Source organism: Hypanus sabinus, chromosome 17 (assembly GCF_030144855.1).
Source record: "Hypanus sabinus isolate sHypSab1 chromosome 17, sHypSab1.hap1, whole genome shotgun sequence".
NCBI lineage: Eukaryota > Metazoa > Chordata > Chondrichthyes > Myliobatiformes > Dasyatidae > Hypanus > Hypanus sabinus.
The window spans coordinates 62,001,100-62,022,516 of NC_082722.1; the positions used below are offsets into that span (position 1 = coordinate 62,001,100).

Genomic DNA, 21,417 nt, shown 5'->3' on the forward strand with positions numbered 1-21,417 from the left:
TTATCCTCGGACAGAGGACCTGATTGAAGTCCTCTCCTCGCCAAACTTCTGATGTCCGGCTTGGCTGCCGGGCAGGGCTCGCCTTTTGGTTCCCTACCCATCGGCCGGATGTAAACAAGGTTGAAAGAATACAGCGAAAATTTACAAAGATGATGCCGGAGGCTCTAAGGATAGCTTGAATAGGTTAGGACTTCATTCCTTGGAACATAGAAGATTGAGGGGAAATTTGATAGAGGTATACAAAACTAAGAGCCGTTTAGATAGGGTATATGCAAGCAGCCTTTTCCCACTGAGGTTGGGTGGGACAACAACTAGAGGTCACGGGTTAAAAGTGAAAAATTTAAGGACAACATAAGAGAGAACTTCTTCATTCACAGTGTCGTGAGAATATTCCATGAGTTGGTAGTGCAAGTGGAACACGCGAACTCGATTACAACGTTTAAGAGAAGTTTGGATAGGTATTTGGATTGTAGGGGTACGGAGGTTTATAATCCCGGAGGGACAGATTAAATGGGCCGGCACGGACTAAATGGCCGAAGTGCCTGTTTCTGTGTTTATTATTTTTCTAGGACTCAATGGTCACGAACTGTTGCATCCGCGACAGGATTTTTATCTCGCGTTGGTTATCGCACCATCTGCCGGAGATCCAGTCTAGCAGCAGTGGTGCTGCCGAGCCCTTCTTGGGGGTGGGCGTGGATGTCCCCCACCTAGATGAGAGCTGTGCCCCTTTACCCCTCTCAGTCCTGCCTTTGGGGTAAAGTTCTACACTGATTCATCAGGACGGGGAGAACAGTGGGTGTTAACCCGCAGGTATACGGTATTCCTTTAAAGTATATTAAATCTCTAGAATGAGCGTAAGCAATTTCTAGAGAGCAAATCCCTCAAGGGTTGTATCCGCCTGGACCGCCCCCTCCGCTGGTCTCTCCCGCAGAGTGGATATGGAGGGTTTTTTTTTAAGCGTAATATACAAATATTGTACGTAACATTCAACAAATACAATACAAAAACATGTCCAAGAAAACATGACACGTTGTTGTCGTTTCTACTCTCTCAGAAGGGGAGTGACTAGTTAATGATGATAAGCGAAACTCAGTGCACCTGGAGCAGTTGACAGCGAGGCGTTGTGTGTGCTTGTACTCAAAGAGAGCCTTGCAGCTTCGAAAGCTCTGAGGGAAACTCTCCGCAATGATCTATCTACTCTCCATCGCCATCGCTTTCCTTTGCATCTGGATAGTGAAGCTAGTGCTTCAAACGGAGCAGGAGACATTGAATGGGCGGTATGCCATCTCGAGTCGCTTCTACACGCCGAAAAAAGTGCTGATACTCTGCCTTTACTATTACCGCCGGTTCCGGGAAAGGAACCATGAGGACTCTGAACGGCAGAGGATGGGTCTGAGAAGTTGCCAAAAGGACAGAGTCGGTAATGTTGATGTACTTGGCAAATGTTCTCGGTCGTGTGTGGAAGAAATGGAGTGCATACAAGAATTCGAAAACGATTCCCATGTAAGTAGCCTTCAAACGGCGTCTGGACAAAATCATGTGGATCACTTTATACTTTTCCTGTGGCTCTCAGATGTGTGATCGTTTCTTACAGATAGGCAGTCGGGGTTTCGGATCTCGTTATTTCTTATTTAACTCTGCCTGTCGCTTTAACGAGCGGGATAGTATTTTTTATCTTTCGCTCCATGGGGTTGCAAAGTGATGTGTGTTGCATAATGTACGCGCCTTTGGGACACTGGTCTGGTTCGAGTGAGGCAGCAGGATCACACGGAGTTAGAATGAATGACTGCCACACTGAACCTCCAGTCACCTTTAAATCCTCCGCAGGGCTCTCGCACTGATCTCCTCGTTCTCCACTTGCAGCGATGCTCACCTTAAGAGTCACCGAGACTGGGGCTCGTTTTTATCCGCCTCTCATTTTCTCTCCTCCTCCTTGGTCTGCCTCCAAGTATTAATCATCCGCTACTGTCTCTCAACTCCATGTCCTCACCTCCGTTACCTGGCCCAATCTGCCATCGTCATTCAACCCCTGCCTTGGATTCTTGTCTCACCACCTCCCCTCACCTCCTTATACTGGCCGTCTTCTCAATCCACCCTCTGCCTCAATTCAGGGTTTCGATCCAAAGCATCGACAATTCGTTATTCTCCCGCAGATGCTGCCCGACGCGTTTGTGTCTGTGTTTCTAAAATACTGCGTTGTCCCACATTCCAGCTTCTGCACTCACTCTATTGTGTCTTTCATTTATTACATTAAAACGTGTCCATATTGCTTTTTTTTAAACAGTCGGGTTTAAAAGCTTTGAACGGCGCTCGGTGAGAGGCTTCTTCGTACTCACTGCTCACCCCTGTCTGCAGTTAAAATCACTTTGTCTTCTCGGTTTCCCAATTTTGATAAAACAATCTAAAGATATGAAATCAGTTTCTCTCTCCACTGACGCTGTCTGCCCTGCGGAGAGTTTCCGCTCTTCTCTTTCTGTTAAGAGGCTTGAGAGTTCCTGGAGTGTCAAAGGGAGTCAAACAGTAATTCAGAATCAGGTTTAATACCATAACATGATATCACTGGTTTATGTCTTGAAAGTTTTTTTTGTGGCAGCAGTAAATTAAAAAAAAACTTATAAATAATAAATATTTAAAAAATAAATCAGTAGTGCATAAAGAGAGCAAAATAGTGAGGTAGTGTTCACAAATCGGTTCAGTGACCATTTAGAAATCTGATGGGATTAAAGCTGTTCCTAAAAAGTTGAGTGTGTGTCCTCAGGCTCCTGTGTCTTCTCTCTGGTAGTAATAAGAAGGGAGTGTTTCCTGGGCGATTGGGTGTGGGGTAGGGAGGGGGGTTCGTAATGACGGTTGCCACCTTTTGGAGAAATTCATAGCGTTTGTAAACTTTTGAAGGAATTTGAATAATTTCTAAGCTCATTTATTTATTACTCATTTATATAGGGCTCTGTATAGTGCAGTCATAACTGTACAACGAAGTTTCCAATAGAAATTTTGCTCATTAGGATCAACTGATTTTTGTTTTAGATGTTTAAAGTGTTTATTTTTATCTTACAGCAGAGTAACCAGCCATTCCAGCCCAACGTTCCCACAGCATTCATTTATACCCATGTTACTGAATAATGTTTCCATAACCTACCCTTAAAAAAAACTCTTCCTCTATTGAAGTCAGTCTGTGATATTTTAATTGTTTGCAAGTAGGAGTTCTTAGGAAGAAATTTAGCATTAAAAATAATCATTTTATTTGTATTTCCCTCACAGGATGACCTACCCACCCTGCCAATACAGGCCCTTCCCACCCAACAAGCTGTGAGACCCAGCAACGCACTTTTTTAACACTAGCCTAATCACAGGATAATTTACAAAGACCAATTCACTTACTAACCCATGTGTGTCTGGAATGTGCAAGGATACCAGAGCACTCAGAGGAAACCCACATGGTCACAGGGAAAACATACAAACTCCTTACAGACAACGGCAGGCATTGAACCGTGGTATCTGATACTGTAGTAGTCTGCTGCCCCATATTTTTGAAACAAAACAGTCTGGATGTTAGAATCAGGAACACCAATCTCCTAGGAAATCAATTAGTTATGTAACTTTGGAGGGGGGCGGGGTGCTTGTTGTGAGGAAAGGAATTATCTACATTTCGGATCAAAACCTGACATTGAGTGTAGATGCATCACAGGCCCAGGACATCAACTAATCCTTTCCTCTCACAGATGTTGATCAGATGAGTTCTTTCTGTGGTTTATTTGGCTTCATGGTAAAAGGACACAGAGGAATGAAGATTACTGCGATTTTATCTGTAAAGACTGAAGTCTCAGGGACTTTATTGGATTAACCTCAAATGTGGTCTGTAACTGGGCATGTTGAATCAAGTAATTCATTTCCTCATGCCTCAAAGATGCACTATCATTTAAAACGTAGTAGCATGAAGCACAGAAACAACCCCTTTAGCCCACAATGTTGTGGCAATTTAAGCTAATGATGCCCAATTATGCTAATCCCTTCTGTTTGCACATGATTCATATCAATCCATTTTCTGCATATTTGTGTGCCTCTTTACGAGCCTTTTAACTGCCTCCAGTGCAACTCCGTCTTCCACACCAGCACTGGTAGTGCATTCCATGCGCTGACCACTTGCTGTATTTTTAAAAAAAAATCCTTGCCCTATGCATCTCCTTTGAATTTTCTCCCTCTCACCTTAAATGCATCCACTCCAGTACTGGACTTTTTGACCCTGGGGTAAAGATACTGGTTGTCTGCTTTATCTATGCCTCTCATAATTCTATAAACATAGAAACATAGAAAATAGGTGCAGGAGTAGGCCATTCGGCCCTTCGAGCCTGCACCGCCATTCAGTACGATCATGACTGATCATCCAACTCAGAACCCTGTACCTGCTTTCTCTCCACACCCCCGATCCCTTTAGCCACAAGGGCCATATCTAACTTTCTCTTAAATATAGCCAATGAACCGGCCTCAACTATTTCCTGTGGCAGAGAATTCCATTGATTCACCACTCTCTGTGTGAAGAAGTTTTTTCTCATCTCGGTCCTAAGAGGCTTCGCCTTTATCCTTAAACTGTGACCCCTCGTTCTGGACTTCCCCAACATTGGAAACAATCTTCCTGCATCTAGCCTGACCAATCACTTTAGAATTTTATACATTTCAATAAGATCCCCCCTCAAACTTCTAAATTCCAGTGAGTATCAGCCAAGTTGATCCAGTCTTTCCTCAGATTAGGGGACCAAAACTGCACACAATATTCTAGGTGCGGTCTCACCAAGGCCTTGTACAACTGCAGTAGAACCTCCCTGCTCCTGTACTCAAACCCTTTTGTTATGAATGCTAACATACTATTTGCCTTTTTTGCATACCTTTTGCCTTTTTCAGGTCTCCCCTCAGACTCTGCCTCTCCAAAGAAAATGACCTTACTTTTCCCAACCTCTCCTTATAGTACATAGCCTCTAATCAAGGCAGTATTCTGGTGATTTTTTTTCTGCACTGTTTGAAGTCTCAGTGTGCTTCATGAGGGGACCAGAATTGTCTGTAATACTCGAGCTGTGACCTAACCAGAGTTGTAGAAAGCTGCAACATAATGTGAACTCTTGAACTCAATGCCTCAACTAATAAAGGCAAGTTAGCTGTATGTCCTCTCTACCATCCTATCAACTCGGGTTTGAGAGGTACAAGTCAGCACTGTAATAAAACTCAGGTTAAACAACTGAAGAGGAGCAGGAGTAGGGAGCACAGAGAATCCCATCGGTTACACGTTCTCCTCTAAGACACACACTATCCTGATCTTAATATGCATTACTGTTCCTTTATTTGGGTGCTGGAGTGGAGATATGTCTCTACCAAGAGGCGCAAAGCACTCCTTTCCTCTGCTAGCCTGCAGGTCACCACTGGGCAAGGTGTAGCACCTGCTTATCCTTCCCCAGTCTGGGTCACGTGAAGCCAGGCGAAAAGGTGGTGGATGCTTGTTTGAGCAGCTGCTGCATATCACAAGTTGTGGTTATGTGAGTACTGATGCCAGGCAGACTATCTCTGGATTATTGATAATGCCTAGAGTCACCCAGAAGAAGGCAAACCACTTCTGTGGAAAAATTTGCCAAGAGCGATTATAGACAAGGACCATGATTGCCCACGTCATAAGACACGGTACATGATGATGATCTTCTATTGTTGCTGGGTCTAATTTCTATAAGTCCAGAAGTAGTAACATGGTGGGAAATCTTTGTTGCTGCAGCAGTTCGAGATGGTGGCCTACCATTATGTTTTCAAAGACATTTAAGAATGTTAAATTAGTGCTTGCTTGCAAGCAATGGCAATGTACCAGTAACGAAGAAACAAACTAACTGCCTTTATTTGCAGTCCAGGAGTAGGGAGGAATGTGGATGAAAATCAATATGATGTTTCTGTTCCAAATGGGAATATCTGCAGATACTGGAAATTCAAGCAACACCCACAGCAGGCCAGGCAGGAAGGACTGAAACTTCGACTGTACTCTTTTCCACAAATGCTGCTTAACCTGCTGAACTCCTCCAGCATTTTGTATTTGTTGATGTTTGTTGCACCATTTTTTCCCTTTTATTAGTTCAAATGACATCCCAGTTTTGTTGTTTAGATAACTGAATATCTAAAAAGGGTGTAACATGATTATGCATTGCAAGAAATATTCAAGCTATTAGATGAAATTACAGTACTGAAACAAGCAGTATGAAACAAATGATCCATGAGGTTATCCAATAATTAATTAACACACCAATAATGTTTTCCCTCTTGCCCCTTCTGTTCTCACTATCGCCTCCCTCTGGTGCACTTCCTCCTTTCCTTTCTCGTAGGATCCACTCCTCTGTCCCATCAGATTCCCATTTCTCTTCAGCACTTACCTTTCCACCTATCACGTCCCAGCTTCTCACTTCACTCCCCACTTCCCCCTCACCTGGCTTCACCTATCACCCTCCAGCTTGTGTTCCTTCCCCTCCTCCACTTTCTTATTCTGTTTATGTCCCCTTTCCAGACCCGGTGAAGGGTTTCAGCCTGAAACAGCAACTGTTTATTCCTATCCGTGGATGCTGCCCGAGCTGCTGAATTCCTCCAGCATGTTGTGTATGTTGCTCTGGATTCCTAGAATTTGTAGAATCACCTGTGTTTCCAATCCTTTAAATGGTCTGACACTTGTATAAGAGAATATTGAATTCCTGAAGCTGCTGGCAACAGTTCACTACTGATTAGCAGGCTGTATTCCAGTACTGATTAGTCCCAGTTTTCATGATGGCAGCAGTAATATGGGCACTACTTCTTGTAATAAAAAACTGAAAAATGTTAAGTTCGTCAAATTGCTGTTCCTGTGCCTGGACATATGATGGTCATGGAAGCATAAAATATATAGGCAGTATTAGGCACTTTGAATCTGCTCTGCGTTTAGTATGATCCTCTGTCTGAACACCATTATAACAGAATCATTAAATAGTCCCTTGGTATGATCAATTAGACTCTTGACCTCACAACCTATCCATTAAGATCTTGCACCTTATTGTTTACCTGCACTGCACTTTCTCTGCAGCCGTTACATTTTATTCGGCATTGCTTTTGTTTACCTTGTTTTTCCTCAGAGTGCGGTGTAATAATCTGACCTGCATGAAGAGTATGCTTGATGAGATTTTCACTTTCTCGGTACATGCGACTGTAATAAACCATTTCCAATTCCATATTCCTACTCTGTCCCTAAATCACTCGATATGTTCTGAAACCTATTTCTTGCTTAGATACATTCGAAGGATGTTGCCAGGACTGGTGGATCTGAGTTATAGTGAAAAGATTGAATAGGTTAGGACTTTATTCCTTGGAATGTAGAAGATTGAGAGTGAGATATTCAACATTATGAGGGGGCATAGAAAGGGTAAATGCAAGCAGGCTTTTTTTCCACTGAGGTAGGATGGGACTACAACTAGAAGTTAAGGATGAAAGGTGAAAAGTTTAAAGGCAGTATGAGAAGAAGCTTTTTCACTCAGAAGTGGAATGATCTGACAGCACAAGTGGTGCATGTGAGCTCAATTTCAATGTTTAAGAGAAGTCTGGGTTGGTAGATCGATAGTAGGGTATGGGTGGCTATGGTACGGGTGCAGGTTGATGCGATTAGCCAGTTTAAATGGTTCAGCATGATGGGCCAAAGGGCCTGTTTCTGTGCTATACTTTTCTATGACCCTATGACTTGGTTTCATCAGTGCTAAATCCCCATTTGCTGAGATTGAAATCCTAACCAGGTGAAACAGCTTCCCCCACATACTGTCAGTCAGGCCTTTCCATAATCTTGTAGTTTTGTGAGATTCCCCTCTCATATGCTAAACTGTAATGAATCCAGACCTTTGGAATGCCATCCCTCCTTATGTGACAACTCTGCCCTCTCACGAATCAATCTGGTGAACCTTTGCTACTCTCCTTCCTTGAGAAAGTATATCCTTTATTAGATATGGAGACAAAATTTAGTAGGTTGATCTGTATATCGTTGTAGTAGAGATTTAGCAACTCTTATCCAAAATGCTTGGGGTCGGAATTGTTTCGGATTTCAGATTTTTTTCGGATTGGAATATTTGCATCTATATAAGACATACCTTGGGGATAGGACCCAAGTTTAAACACAAAATCTATTTACATTACAAATACAGCTTATAGGTATATTCTGAAGGTAGTTTTTGTACTATTTTTAATCATTTTGTGCATGAAACAATACTTTGTACATTGAACCATCAGAAGGGTAAGCTATCTCTACCTCGGTCGCCCAGGCGGACAGTGCTTGGCTGTTTGGCATCACCATTGTTCCCAATTCTGAATTTCTGTGCAACCATTATGCAGTTTTACACTTGTTCATCACACCTATCTACTGATGCAGCTGTTCAGTGTTAGACTTTTATCAGCGACGATCTAGGCAAAGTCATCAATGAATTTCTCAGCTGCTTCATGATTAGCAGATGCTTTATCTTTTAAAAAAAATAATGCTGTGCCTTTTCTTAAATTTTTGTAACCAGGCTGCTGAATATTTACAATTACCTTCAATTTTCAGCTCACCATGACAGATTTTTGCTTGTTTCATGATTACCATACTGTTAATTGGCATTTGCTTCTGACACTGAAGTATCCATTTTTTCAGTACACGATTGAGATAGTATTTTTTCACTTTATGCAGCATTTTTCTATTTTTCATTTACTTCTGTTCATTACATATGTGAGATCACTTCTCAGATCTGTGGTGCACAGTGACCTTCCCTTTGCCTGGTGGAAATTTCTGTTTGTGACATCACGTCAGTGCTCAAAAAAATTTTGATTTCAAAAGTTTGTGGGTTTTGGAATTTTAATAAGGAGTGCTCAACATTTTCTTCCCATGACTCTTAGAACTTTTGCTAAATATGTTTTAATTATAAAAAGTCTTACTAAGCAGGCTGTTGATATAAAGATACTCCTATTAATCCTCCAAATTCTTTTATGAAACCTCTAATAGATTATCCTTTTTGTGTTGTTGTTCTATGGATTACTTGTAGTTTCAGTATTTATTTTCCATTCATACACAGGCAAACTGGAACAGTGTAAGCAAGCTCTGGGCCTGCCTTGGTGGAGTTTAGGAAAATGAGGGTGGATCGAACTGAAGCTTATCAAATATTGAAAGGCCTAGGTAGAGTGGACATGGAGAGGATGTTTCCAATAGTGTGGGAGTCTAGGCCCAGGGAGCCCAGCTTCAGAATATATGGACAAATGGGCTATTTTTATCCTATACTTTAAGATCTTGTGGTCTTATCATAGTCAGTATAGACAAAATGTGATGAAAAGGCCTGTTTTTTGCACTCTGTCTTTTTGTGATTCTAAACGTCCCTGAAGAAGATAGTAACTCTTGACAATAGACAATAGGTGCAGAAGTAGACCATTCGGCCCTTTGAGCCTGCATCGCCATTTTGAGATCATGGCTGATCATCTACTATCAATACCCGGTTCCTGCCTTGTCCCCATATCCCTTGATTCCCCTATCCATTAGATACCTATCTAGTTCCTTCTTGAAAGCATCCAGAGAATTGATCTCCACTGCCTTCCGAGGCAGTGCATTCCAGACCCCCACAACTCTCTGGGAGAAGAAGTTTTTCCTTAACTCTGTCCTAAATGACCTACCCCTTATTCTCAAACCATGCCCTTTGGTACTGGACTCTCCCAGCATCTGGAACATACTTCCTGCCTCTATCTTGTCCAATCCCTTAATAATCTTAAACGTTGCAATCAGATCCCCTCTCAATCTCCTTAATTCCAGTGTGCATGAGCCCAGTCTCTCTAACCTCTCTGCGTAAGACAGTCCGGACATCCCAGGAATTAACCTTGAACCCTTGCAGTTAGTCTGGTAAACATACACCTAGAGTGCTGCCAAGACTTTTAAGAATGCAAGGGGAGAAGTCACAAAGTTTTATAACAAACTCTTCTACTTGGTGTGTTCTTTCATTGAACAGTTTAGATGGAGCTATGAAACAACAAGGTATAGAAATTGTTAGTCAACATATCATAAATCAAGGAAATTGAAGAAGCATGTAACCAGGTGGTATAATAACCCAGCGTGTGGATTAAAGTCAAAGTCCAAGTGATAATGTGGAAGCTAAATAAATGGCATGTATTGAAGGTGGTTCTTAAATCAGTATGTGGAGGAATTAATGAAAGAACAGACAATTTTGGATGTATAGTGAGACAATGTTAATTGACCTTTACGGACCAATGATCATACAGGTCCACAATCCCTTATCCAAAATCCTTGGGGTCAGTTGCATTTCAGAATTCAGAATTTTTCAGAATTCAGAATCCCTCCTTATTGGTTCCAGGAGCCCCAGTGGATACCAAAAAACATGTATGCTCAAGTCCCTTATTTAACCTGTCTCAGTGTGGGTTGACTTCAGGACCCGGCGGAGCTCCCAACCTACGCACATCCTCCCGTATACTTTAAATCATCTCTAGATTACTTATAATACCTAATGCAATGTAAATAGTTATTATACTGTATTGTTTAGGGAATAATGACAAGAAAACAAATTTATTTCCAACAAAAACATTCAATAAAACATAAAAATATACAGCTTCAAACAAACCGAATCAAGCGCTTGGTAAATGACTTATTGGAATAAATGTAGAATGTCACTGTCACTATAAAACTTCAGTAACTTGTCTTTCTTTTTCTTTAAATCATATACTGTGGTAGTTCCAACACCATATTCTTCAGTAAGATGCCGCACAGACACACCACGATCAAGCTTCTGCAATAACTGCACTTTCTGTGTTATTGATAATGATAGATGCTTCCTTCTCTTTTTCTCATTGTTACCCATAGGGGTATCTGCAGGTTTTTTTTGACATTTTCACAGTGAAATTAAACACAAAGTCAACAGTGAACACAAAAATATCGGCAAACAGCAAATGCACATGTAACCAGTACGAGTGCTGAGCCACAACTGACGTCTGGCAGCCTCTGCTAGTGCTGCCACGTCACACCTGAGTGGCATCAGCTGTTGGCGAAAAACTCGGTTTTCAGAGATTTTTGGATTTCAGAATTTCGGATAAGGGATTGTCAAAGAAGATTGCAAATTATTTCAACCTGAAGCTAATAGTATGCTAGTAAGGAAATGATGCCTAAAATTTAAATTGTTATGTCATATACCTTGGGGAATGAGGAGCCGCCAATGTAATTTTTTTAATGCTGCACACAAGCAAACATGCAAAGGTGATTTTGTGGAAGAATTCCTTGGGGCAAGGCTGCCTAAGTTTAAAATATATTGGAGTTCTGTATCTGCAATAAAAATGATAAAAGTAGGCAAATAAATACAGTTTGAAGAGTTATATTAATATTGTCTACTTCAATATTCTGGGTGTAAGCAAATGCTTTTATCCAATTATATATTTGCAATGGTGAGCAGATGTCAACTCGGAATTACCAAAGTAATTCTCATGAGTAGTCAAAAAGCTTCTTGGAACAGAAACCAAAACACGCAAAACACTCACAAACAAGAGGAAATCTTCAGATGCTGGAAATCCAAGCAACACACACAAAACACTGGAGGAACTCAGCAGGCCAGGCAGTACCTATGGAAAAGAGTACAGTTGATGTTTTGGGCCAAAACTCTTCAGCATTTTCCCTCAGGTTTATTCCCGAAGCTTCCCCTATGAGTGGGTATAGCTACAAGGCAGCGGAGGTTTGAGATCAGAGTTTTCCTTCTCCTAGATGAACTGCCAACCGCAGCTGATGAGCCCCATCCGCCCAAAACCACTGTTGTGATGTGTTGTTATTTCAGTTTCTGTCACCTTCTTGTCTGCTCGGACTAGTCTGACCACTCTCCTCTGAGCTCACTCTTTAACAAGATGTTTTCACCCCTAGAACAGGTGCTCATTGGATTTTTAAAAATGTTTGCACAATTCTCTGTAAACTCTAGCGACTGTTAATGAAAATCCCAAAAGATCATCGGTTACAACCCTAAGATACATTTTCTTGTTGGCATATGCAATAAATTTGTAGAATAATAACCATAACAGAGTGAAAGAAAGGGCACCCAACTAGGGCATTTAACCAGTGTGCAAGAGACGCCAAATTAAGAAGATATAATAATAAATAAGCAAGAAATAACTGTTGAGAACATGAGATGAAGAGTTCTTGAATGTGAGTCCATTGGTGTTTCCACACCAGCTAGTCAAAATATTCTCCACCACGCATCTATAGAAGTTTGTCAATAGTTTTGATGTCATGCCAAACCGCCGCAAACTCCTAAGGAAGTTGAAGTGCTGCTGTGCTTCCTCCATAATTGCACTTGTGTGCTGGCCCCAGGGCATGTCCTAGGAAATAATAACACCTAGGAATTTAAAGTTGCTAACTTTCTCCAACTCTGGCCCTCCAATGAGGGCTGGCTCATGGACTTCTGGTTTTCTTCTCCTCATGTCTATAATCAGCTCCTCGGTCTTGCTGACATTGGCTCAGCCAGATTTTCACTCTCCCTCCTGTATGCTGATCTGTCACCACCTTTGATTCAGCCTTCAATAGCGGCGACATCAATAAACTTGAATATAGCGCTGGAGCTGTGCTTAGCCACACAGTCATTGGTGTAAAGCGAGTCAAGCAGGAGAGGGCTAAGCATATAGCCTTGTGGTGCACCTATGCTGATGGAGATTGTGGAGGAGATATTGTTGCCGATCTGAATTGATTGGGGCCTACAAGTGAGGAAATCCAAGATCCAATTGTACAAGGTAGAGTTGAAACCAAGGTCTTGAAGCATATTGATGAGTTTTGATGGGATGACAGTATTGAATGTTGAGTTGTCAATAAAAAGCATCCTGATATGGGCATCTCTGCTGTCCAGATGTTCAAGGACTGAGTGGAGAGCTGATGGTGTTTGCTGTGGAGTTGTTGCTTCGATAGGCACTGGAGCAGATCTAAGTTGTTTCTCAGGCAAGGGTCAATATGTTTCATCACCAACCTCTCAAAACACTTCTTCACTGTGGATGTAAGTGCTATTGGGGGATAGTAGTTGAGACAGGTCACCACACTCTTCTTGGGCACTGGTATAATTGAAGCCTGCTTGAAGCACATGGCCAAAACAAAATGTTAAAGATCTCAGTGAATACATTAGCCAGGTCTTTGGTACTTGGCCAGGTATCTTATCTGGGCCAGATGCTTTCTGAGGGCTGCTTGCACGTTGCCCTCAGAGACTGAAATCATCGGATCATCAGGGTTGTGGGAGTTTGTGATGGCTCTTCCATGTTTAAAGCAAGCATAGACAGCATTGAGGTCATGTGCAAGTGAAGCCCTGCTGTCTCCTATTTAACTTTATAAGAGGTGATAATATTTAAGCCCCACCACAACTGTCGATTATCCTTCGTTATTTCAAGTTTGGTCTGGAATTGTTACCTGGCCCGTGAGATGGCTTTCTGGTGATTGTACCTGGACCTCTTGCAACTTTCTTGGTCAGCAGACTTGAACGCCTCTGATTTAATTCCCAGCAGATTTTGTATCTCGTGGTTCATCCATAGGTTCTGACTGGGGAAGACACTGAACAATTCTGTGGGGACACACTGGTATAGCTGTTTTAATAATGTGTACAGGTACTTAGTAAAGTGGTCACTGAGTATATCTATTTACCTTGACCTGCTCTCACCCTGTCGCTTTTTGGATGGGAAAGAAGATGGATTACTGCTAGTTCTCTTCATTCATAAGCCCCACATTCAGTGGAGTATGCCTTGCAATGTCTAGCACCTTTAGTGAAATTCCAACATCATACTAATTTTTCTGCATTTCAAAGAGAACATTCCTTTTTAACTCATGATTTTACACAGCTGTCTTCACTTATCCCCTACAGCACTTATCTCATGCACCTTCATTTGGTGCAATACCTGATCACTCGCCTCTTTTACGGGCTCCAAGTCTTCGAGGTGAAGCACTGATTCACAATCAGTTCCAGTCTAGACCAAATCATTCAATGTGGCTTTCACCATAGTTAAAACAGAACATACTCAGCAGGGCTAGAAAGGGAAATGGGTCAGGAGTTGTTTATCAGAACTGTACAGATGAATCCTGGCCTGCTGAGTGTTTCTATTTTTGTTTTTATTTTCAATTTCCAGTGTTTGCAGTTCTTTTGTTTTACTTTCATTAATACAGCAGAAACAAAATATTTTGCGGGGGATTTGCATTCAGTTTTATGGGGTTACCCTAAGGTTCCTAGAGACTGTCACTTGAATTCTCCATCCCACTCCTACTCTGATCTAAATCTCTGGTCTTCTGCTTTGCTATGTTGCAGCCTGATGTAACCTTGAGGAACATCTCATGTTGCATCTACACTGGTTACAGACTTCCAGAATCAGTATTGAATTTGAGGATGTGCAGGTAGTTCATGTTCTCTATCTCTACAGAATTGGGCCTACTCATTCATCTGTGATAATGGCTCTGATTTGTTTTCAGCAATAGCAGAGCCTGTCTTGTTGGGTAAATTCCACAGCCCTTTATTTTGCAGGTCTCCGCCTGTGTTCTTGTTCTAATTACCAGCAGTTCAAGGCTTTTACCACAAAGGACTATGTTTTCTTTCTCTCTGAATCCATTAACCAGATGACATCATTAAAACCTAGCTTGCCCTATCAGAGCTATCCCCTTTGTCCTAACCATCTCTCCTGCTCTCCCGGCAGCTTAATACTGATTTTCTGTCCTTCCCAGCTCTGATGTAGAATCTTTTATTTATTTATTTGTAAATGTAGTCGTAAATGCAGTAGCCAAAATTAGCACAGCAATTTCCCATGATAGAGTAATGGCCAGGTAATTATGCCTTACGATGATTTTGAGGGATGAACCTGACAGGATAGAGGGCTATGGGTAATTTCTAATGTAAGAACGTGTTTGACAGAGCTGTGGGCTGAAGGGCCTGTATTGTGCTGTAGGTTTTCTATGTTTCTAAGTGGGATATTCTGATGATCCAATCAGCAGCAGGATTAGGCCACAGCAACGAGGTTTCTCGCAGGTTGGCGATGCTTGTTTAAAAGTACAGAAGGGCCAAGCAGGGCGGTCATTGTTGGGAGTAGGCCAGTGACGCGAGTAGGAGTGTCTGGCTTTGGCTCAAAGGAGGTGTTGATTCTGGGTACGCTTTGGTTTCCCTTTCTTTCCCTCTCACTGTATTCTACTGTAGTAAATGCTGCTGTTTGTTCTTCATGCTGGATGTTGGAGCCCTGGGAACCCAGAGTCTCCCAGGGAACTACATCTGCCTGAAGTGCATCTGGCTTCATTACCTTGAAGACCGTGTTGGGGTTGTGGAGCAGCAGGTGGATGATCTTAGGCTTGTATGAGTTTCAGAAGATAATCAGAGTTGTAGGGAAGTAGGCACCTTGAAGTTGCAAGAGGCAGGTAGCTGGGTGATTGTCAGGAAAAATGGGAAGTGAACAGGCAGTTAGCACAGGGCACCCCATGGCCATTTCTTCAATAATTAGTGTATCGCTTTGGATACTGTTGTGGGGGATGACATCCCAGGGGAATGCCAAGGAGACTGAGCTACTGACACTGAGCATAGGTACATGGTACAGAAGGAAAAGAGGGAGAGAAGAGCGGAGCAGTAATGATGGACAAGTCAATATTCAGGGGAAGAGACTGAAGATTCTGTGGATGTGAATGGGACATCTGGATGGTATGTTGCCTCCCAAGTGACAGAGATGGGGACATTTTGGATGGTGTCCACACCATTTTGCAGAGAGAAAGAGAGAGGGATAGCAATCAGATGTCTTAGTACATATTGGTACCAAAGATGAAGGAAGGAAAAGCAAAGAGGTCCTGAAAAGTGAATTTAGGGAGCTAGGTGGAAAGCTGAGAAACAGGATCTCCAGGGTAGTAAGTTCTGGATTGCTGCCTGTGAGGGTAGAAATAGGGTGATTTGACAGATAACTGCGTGGCTAAGAAACTGGTGCAGGGGGCAAGGCTTCGGGTTCTTGGATCTTTGGGATCTCTTCTGGGGAAGATATGACCTGTTCAAAAGTGATGTGTTGCTCCTGAACCCGAGGGGTTCCAACATTCTGGTGGGCATGTTGGTTAGAGCTGTTGGACAGGCTTTAAACTAATTTGGCAGGGTGGTGGGAACCAGTGTAGAGGGACTCAGAAAAGGATGGATGGTAACAGTGAAAGATGCCATGCAGTCAGACTGTCTAGAAGGGCAGGCAGATGATAGGACATAATTACAGCCAGCAGAGTGAGTATTAGTGCATTAGGGATGCAGAACCAAATAGGGTAGCAAATACAGCACTCAAAGTGTTATATCTCAATGCATGGAGGATAAGAAATAAGGTGGATGATCTTGTTGCACTATTACAGATCGTCAGATATGATGTTGCGGCCATCACTGAATTGTGGCTGAAGGTGGCTGTAGTTGGGAGCTAAATGTCCAGGGTTACACATTGTATTGGAAGGATAGGAAAGTAGGCAGGAGGGGTGGTATGGATCTGCTGGTAAAGAATGGCATCAAATGAGTAGAATGATGTGACATAGGATTGGAAAATGTTGAATCCTTGTGGGTTGAGTTAAGAAACTGCAAGTGTAAATAGATCCTGATGGCTGTTATATACAGGCCTCCCAACAGTAGCTGGGATGTGGACCACAGATCACTACAGGAAATAGAAAAGACATGTCAAAAGGGAAATGTTATGATAATCATGGGAGATTTCAACGTGGAGGTCGATTGGGCAAAATCAGGTTGGAAATTGATCTCAAGAGAGATAATTTGTTGAATGCCTATAAGATGGCTTTTTAGAGCAGTTTGTCACTGAGCCTACTTGGGGATCAGCTGTACTGGATTGGCTGTTATGTAATGAACTGGAGGTGATTAGTGAGCTTAAGGTAATAGAATCCTTAACAGAATTTGATAGGGAGAAAATAAAGTCTGCTGTGGCAGTTTTTCAGTGGAGTAAAGAAAATCACAGTGGTATGAGAGGAGTTGGCCAAAATAAGTTGGAAGGAGATGCTGGCAGGGATGACAGCAGAGCAGCAATGGCAACAGTTTCTGAGAAAACTGAAAAGGGTCCAGAATAGATATATTCTAAAAACGAAGAAATACTCAAATTGCAAAATAGTACAACTGTGGCTGACAAGGGAAGTCAAAGTTAATGTAAAAACAAAAGAGAGCACACAACAAAGATAAAATTAGTTGGAAGACGAAGAATTGGAAAGCTTTTAAAAACCTACAGAAAGCAACTAAAAGAACCATTAGGAGGGAAAGATGAAATATGAAAGCATGCTAGCAAACTATCAAAGTGGATAGTAAAAGATTTTCCAAGTAAGTTTTTAAAAAATAAATAAATAAGCGATGAAAGTGGATATAGGACCACCAGAAAATGAAGCTGGAGAATTAATAACCGTGGCCAAGGAGATGGCAGATGAATTAAATGAGAATGTTGTGTCAGTCTTCAATATGGAAGACACTAGCAGTGTTCTAAATGTTGAAGGATGTGGGGGAAATTAAGTAAGTGAAGTTACGATTACAAGGGAGAAAGTGTTCAAAAAGCTGAAAGACCTAAGGGTACATAAGTCAGCTGGACCAGATGAACTGCACCCTATGGTTCTGAAAGAGGTAGCAGTAGAGACTGTGGGGGCATTAGTAATGGTCTTTCAAAAATCATTAGATGATACCAGAGGAATGGAAAATTACAAATGCTGCTCCACTCTTTAAAAAAGGAGAAAGGCAGCAGAAAGGAAATTATAGACCAATTAGCCTGACCTCAGTGTTTGGGAAGATGTTGGAGTCAATTGTTAAGGATGAGGTTACGGAGTACTTGGTAACAGAGGACAAGATGGAACAAAATCAGCATGGTTCCCTTAAGGCATAGTTAGAACATTGGTTGATTGGTAGGAGGCAGTGAGTGGGAATAAAAGGATCCTTTTCTGATTGGCTGCCAGTGACAAGTAGTGTTCCACAGGGGTTGGTATTGGAACTGCTTTTTTGTGCTGTGTATCAGTGACTTAGATAATGGAATAGTTGGCTTTGTTACCAAATTTGCAGCTGATACAAAGATTGGAGCGGCAGGTAGTCTTGAGAAAACAGGTGGGCTACAGAAGGTCTTGGGCAGAGTAGGAGAATGGGCAAGAGAGTCACAAATTGAAATACAATGTTGAAATATACTGACTATTTTCTAAACGGGAGGAAAATCTGAAAATCTGAGATGCAAAAGGACTTGGGAGTCTTTATGCAGAATACCTTACTTGCAGGTAGAGTCAGTGGCAAATAAAATATTAGTGTTAATTTCAAGAGATCTAGAACAGAGGAATACAGATGTGATGCTGAGGCTTTATAAGGCACTGTTGAGGCCTCACTTTCAGCATTGTAAATTGTTTTGGGCTCCTCATCTGAGAAAAGTGTGCTGGCATTGGAGAGGGTTCAGAAAAGGTTCACAAAGGTGACATCAGGAATGAAAGGGTTATCATATGAGGAATGCTTAATAGCTCTGGATCAGTACTCACTGGAATTTAGATGGATGAGGGAGGAACTCCTTGAATCCTTTCGAATGTTGAAAGGCCTAGACAGAGTAGATGTGAAGAAGATATTTCCCATGGTGGAGAAGTCTAGAAGAGTGCACATACTCAGGATAGAGGGGCATCTATTCAAAACAGAGATGCAGAAACATTTCTTTAGCCAGAGCTTGGTGAATTTGTGGAATTTATTATTACAGGCAGCTGTGGAGGCCAGGTCATTGGGTGTATTTAAGGCAGCACTTGATAGGTTCTTGATTGGACACGGCATCAAAGGTTATGGGGAGAAGGCCAGGGAATGGAGCTGAGGGGAAAGAAAAAGGTTCAGCCATGACTGAATGGCGGAGCAGACTTGATGAGCTAAATGGCCCGATTCTGCTCCTATGTCCAATGAGCTCATGATATTGAGGGTGGCAATCGTATTCATGACTTAAATCTGGCTGAGAGAATCTAGAATTAATATCCCTCATCCAAGACCTCAACAGTCCCAGCATCAGTACACAAAGGCAATGCGTTAATGTGATGATCACATTGGTTGGCATAGTGGTTAGCACGATGCTTTACAGTATAGATGATCTGGGTTCAATTCTTGCTGCAAACTGTAAGGAGTTTGTACTTTCTCCCCATGACCACGTGGGTTTCCTCCCACAGTCCAATGATATACCCATTAGTAGGTTAATTGGTCATGGTAAATTGTCCTGTGATTATGCTCCCTAAATCCGGGGACTGCTGGGCGATATACTGAAGCTCAAAGGGCTAGGAGGACCTATTCCACACTGTATCTTGATACAATAAATCTTTGACTTGAAACATTTAATTCTGTTGAATGGCAATATTTATTTAATACACTGCCGAATTTTAATTTTAGCCTGAAATTTATATCATGGATTAAATTAATATATTATAAACATTTGGCTTTGGTTCTTACCAATAATCAAAGATCTTTTATTTTCAGTTGTCCCGTGGTACGACGCAAGGCTGCCCTTTCAGCCCTCTATTATTTGACATTGCTTTAGAACCTTTAGCCATTGCCGTTCATGACTCACCTAATATTTTTGGTTTTACCCATAGGGAAAGGACTTATAAGTTATCATTATATGCTGATCGTTATATCTGACCCTGAGAGATCAATTCCTGTTATTTTATCCTTGCTTGCTCAGTTTAGTAGCTTTTCTGGCTACAAACTAAATTTTGATAAGAGTGAATTATTTCCATTAAATATGCCAATTTCAGTCTATAAACATTTACCATTTAAAGTTATTAGAGATAATTTTACATTTGGGTATTAAAATTACTAAGAAACATAAGGATTTATTTAAAGTTAACTTTTTATCTTTAATCGACCAAGCCAAGCAACTTATTACCAGATGGTCCCCATTATCTTTGTCATTGGTTGGTCGAATTAAAGCTAATAAGATGATAGTTTTATCCAAATTTTTATATATATTTGAAGCATTACCAATTTTTAATTCCTAAGTCTCTTTTTGATTTTATTGACTCCAAGATATCCTCATATGTGTGGCAAAACAAAAATCCTAGATTAAGTAAAAAATATTTACAGAAGCCTAAGAAGGAAGATTTTACGACTGGGCAGTTAACATTCAATATTTAATACTTTGGACACACGAATCGGTCATAGTACCTTGCCCACAATGGGTAAATTTGGATTGTAATTATGTACAAGACTTTTCATTGTTTTCTATTTTGGGATCTTTGCTTCTTTTTGCTTTATCTAAACTAAATAAACAAATAATTAATCCTATAGTTAAGCATACATTATGAATATGGTTTCAATTTCATAAATTTTTTGTCTTGAATAAGTTTATCTTATCAAGCCCTACTATATCTAACTTTTTTTACCAGCCTTTTATGGATCAAGCCTTTGTGTTATGGAAAACAAAAGCTATAACATGTTTCTGTGACCTATTTTTAGATAACAGCTTTATGTCCTTTGAACAGCTGTCCAACAAATATAATTTGCCTAAAACTCATTTTCTTAGATACTTGTAAGTTAGGAATTTTTTGAATAATATGTTAGTCTTTTCCAAAATTATGTCCAATGGATACTACGGAAAAAATTCTAGCTCTGAATCCTTGCCAGAAGGGTTGAGTAGCCATCATTTATAATATGATCATGAAAATACAGCCAGAGGTATCAGAAAAAATTAAGAAGGAATGGGAAAAGGGAAGGGATGTTTTGCTCTTGCCCCTGCTTGCAAAATTATTGGAAAGATATTTTTGGTATTGTTTCAACAGTTCTGAACATCAAATTGCAACCGCATCCTATTACTGCAATTTTCGGTTTACCAATGGTAGATTATAGTTGTTTATCCCTCTCAGCCCGGCAGATGATTTCATTTGTCACATTAATGGCTAGGAGATCTATTCTATTGAACTGGAAAGAAATTAATCCTCCAACTACATTTCAGTGGTTTTCTCAAACTTATTTCTTGTTTGAGTTTAGAAAAAATTAGAAGTGTTGTCTTCGACCCTTCAGTTAAATTGGAAGAAACTTGGAGACCATTTATTCAACATTTTCATATGAGCTGAACTCACTTTTCCTAAACCTTATTCTTATCATCTTTAATTATTTGGATAGAGGTGCGGAGTTATTGACGCTACTGTGTATATTTGATATAATGCAAATATAGCCATGTTGGTTAGGTTAGTTTTTTCTTTTTTTTGGGGGGCGGGGGGGTTCTTATTTTTTCCATTTTCTGTAACCACTATGAGTTTGGAAGGTTATTATATATGGATTATTAACTATTTGTATTTATACCTTAACCTATTAATAATGTACTCTTAAAATATTTGTACACAATGTTTCATTTATGTTTGTTTAAAATCAAATAAAAATTTTTTTAAAAAGAAACATTTAATTCTGTTTCTCCATCCACAAATGCTATCCGATATACTGA

General features: G+C 40.9%; 1 protein-coding gene across 1 annotated transcript in view; it reads left to right on the forward strand.

Annotated features, from left to right (window-relative positions):
* Window positions 1–939: 939 nt before the first annotated feature.
* Window positions 940–21,417, forward strand: part of LOC132406997 (putative phosphoenolpyruvate synthase) — a 201,257-nt gene continuing 180,779 nt past the window's right edge. The window contains exon 1 of the mRNA XM_059993185.1: window positions 940–1,503. Within this exon, the coding sequence (XP_059849168.1) occupies window positions 1,186–1,503 (318 nt within the window). The 5' untranslated portion in view covers window positions 940–1,185. The remainder of the gene's footprint in view (window positions 1,504–21,417) is intronic.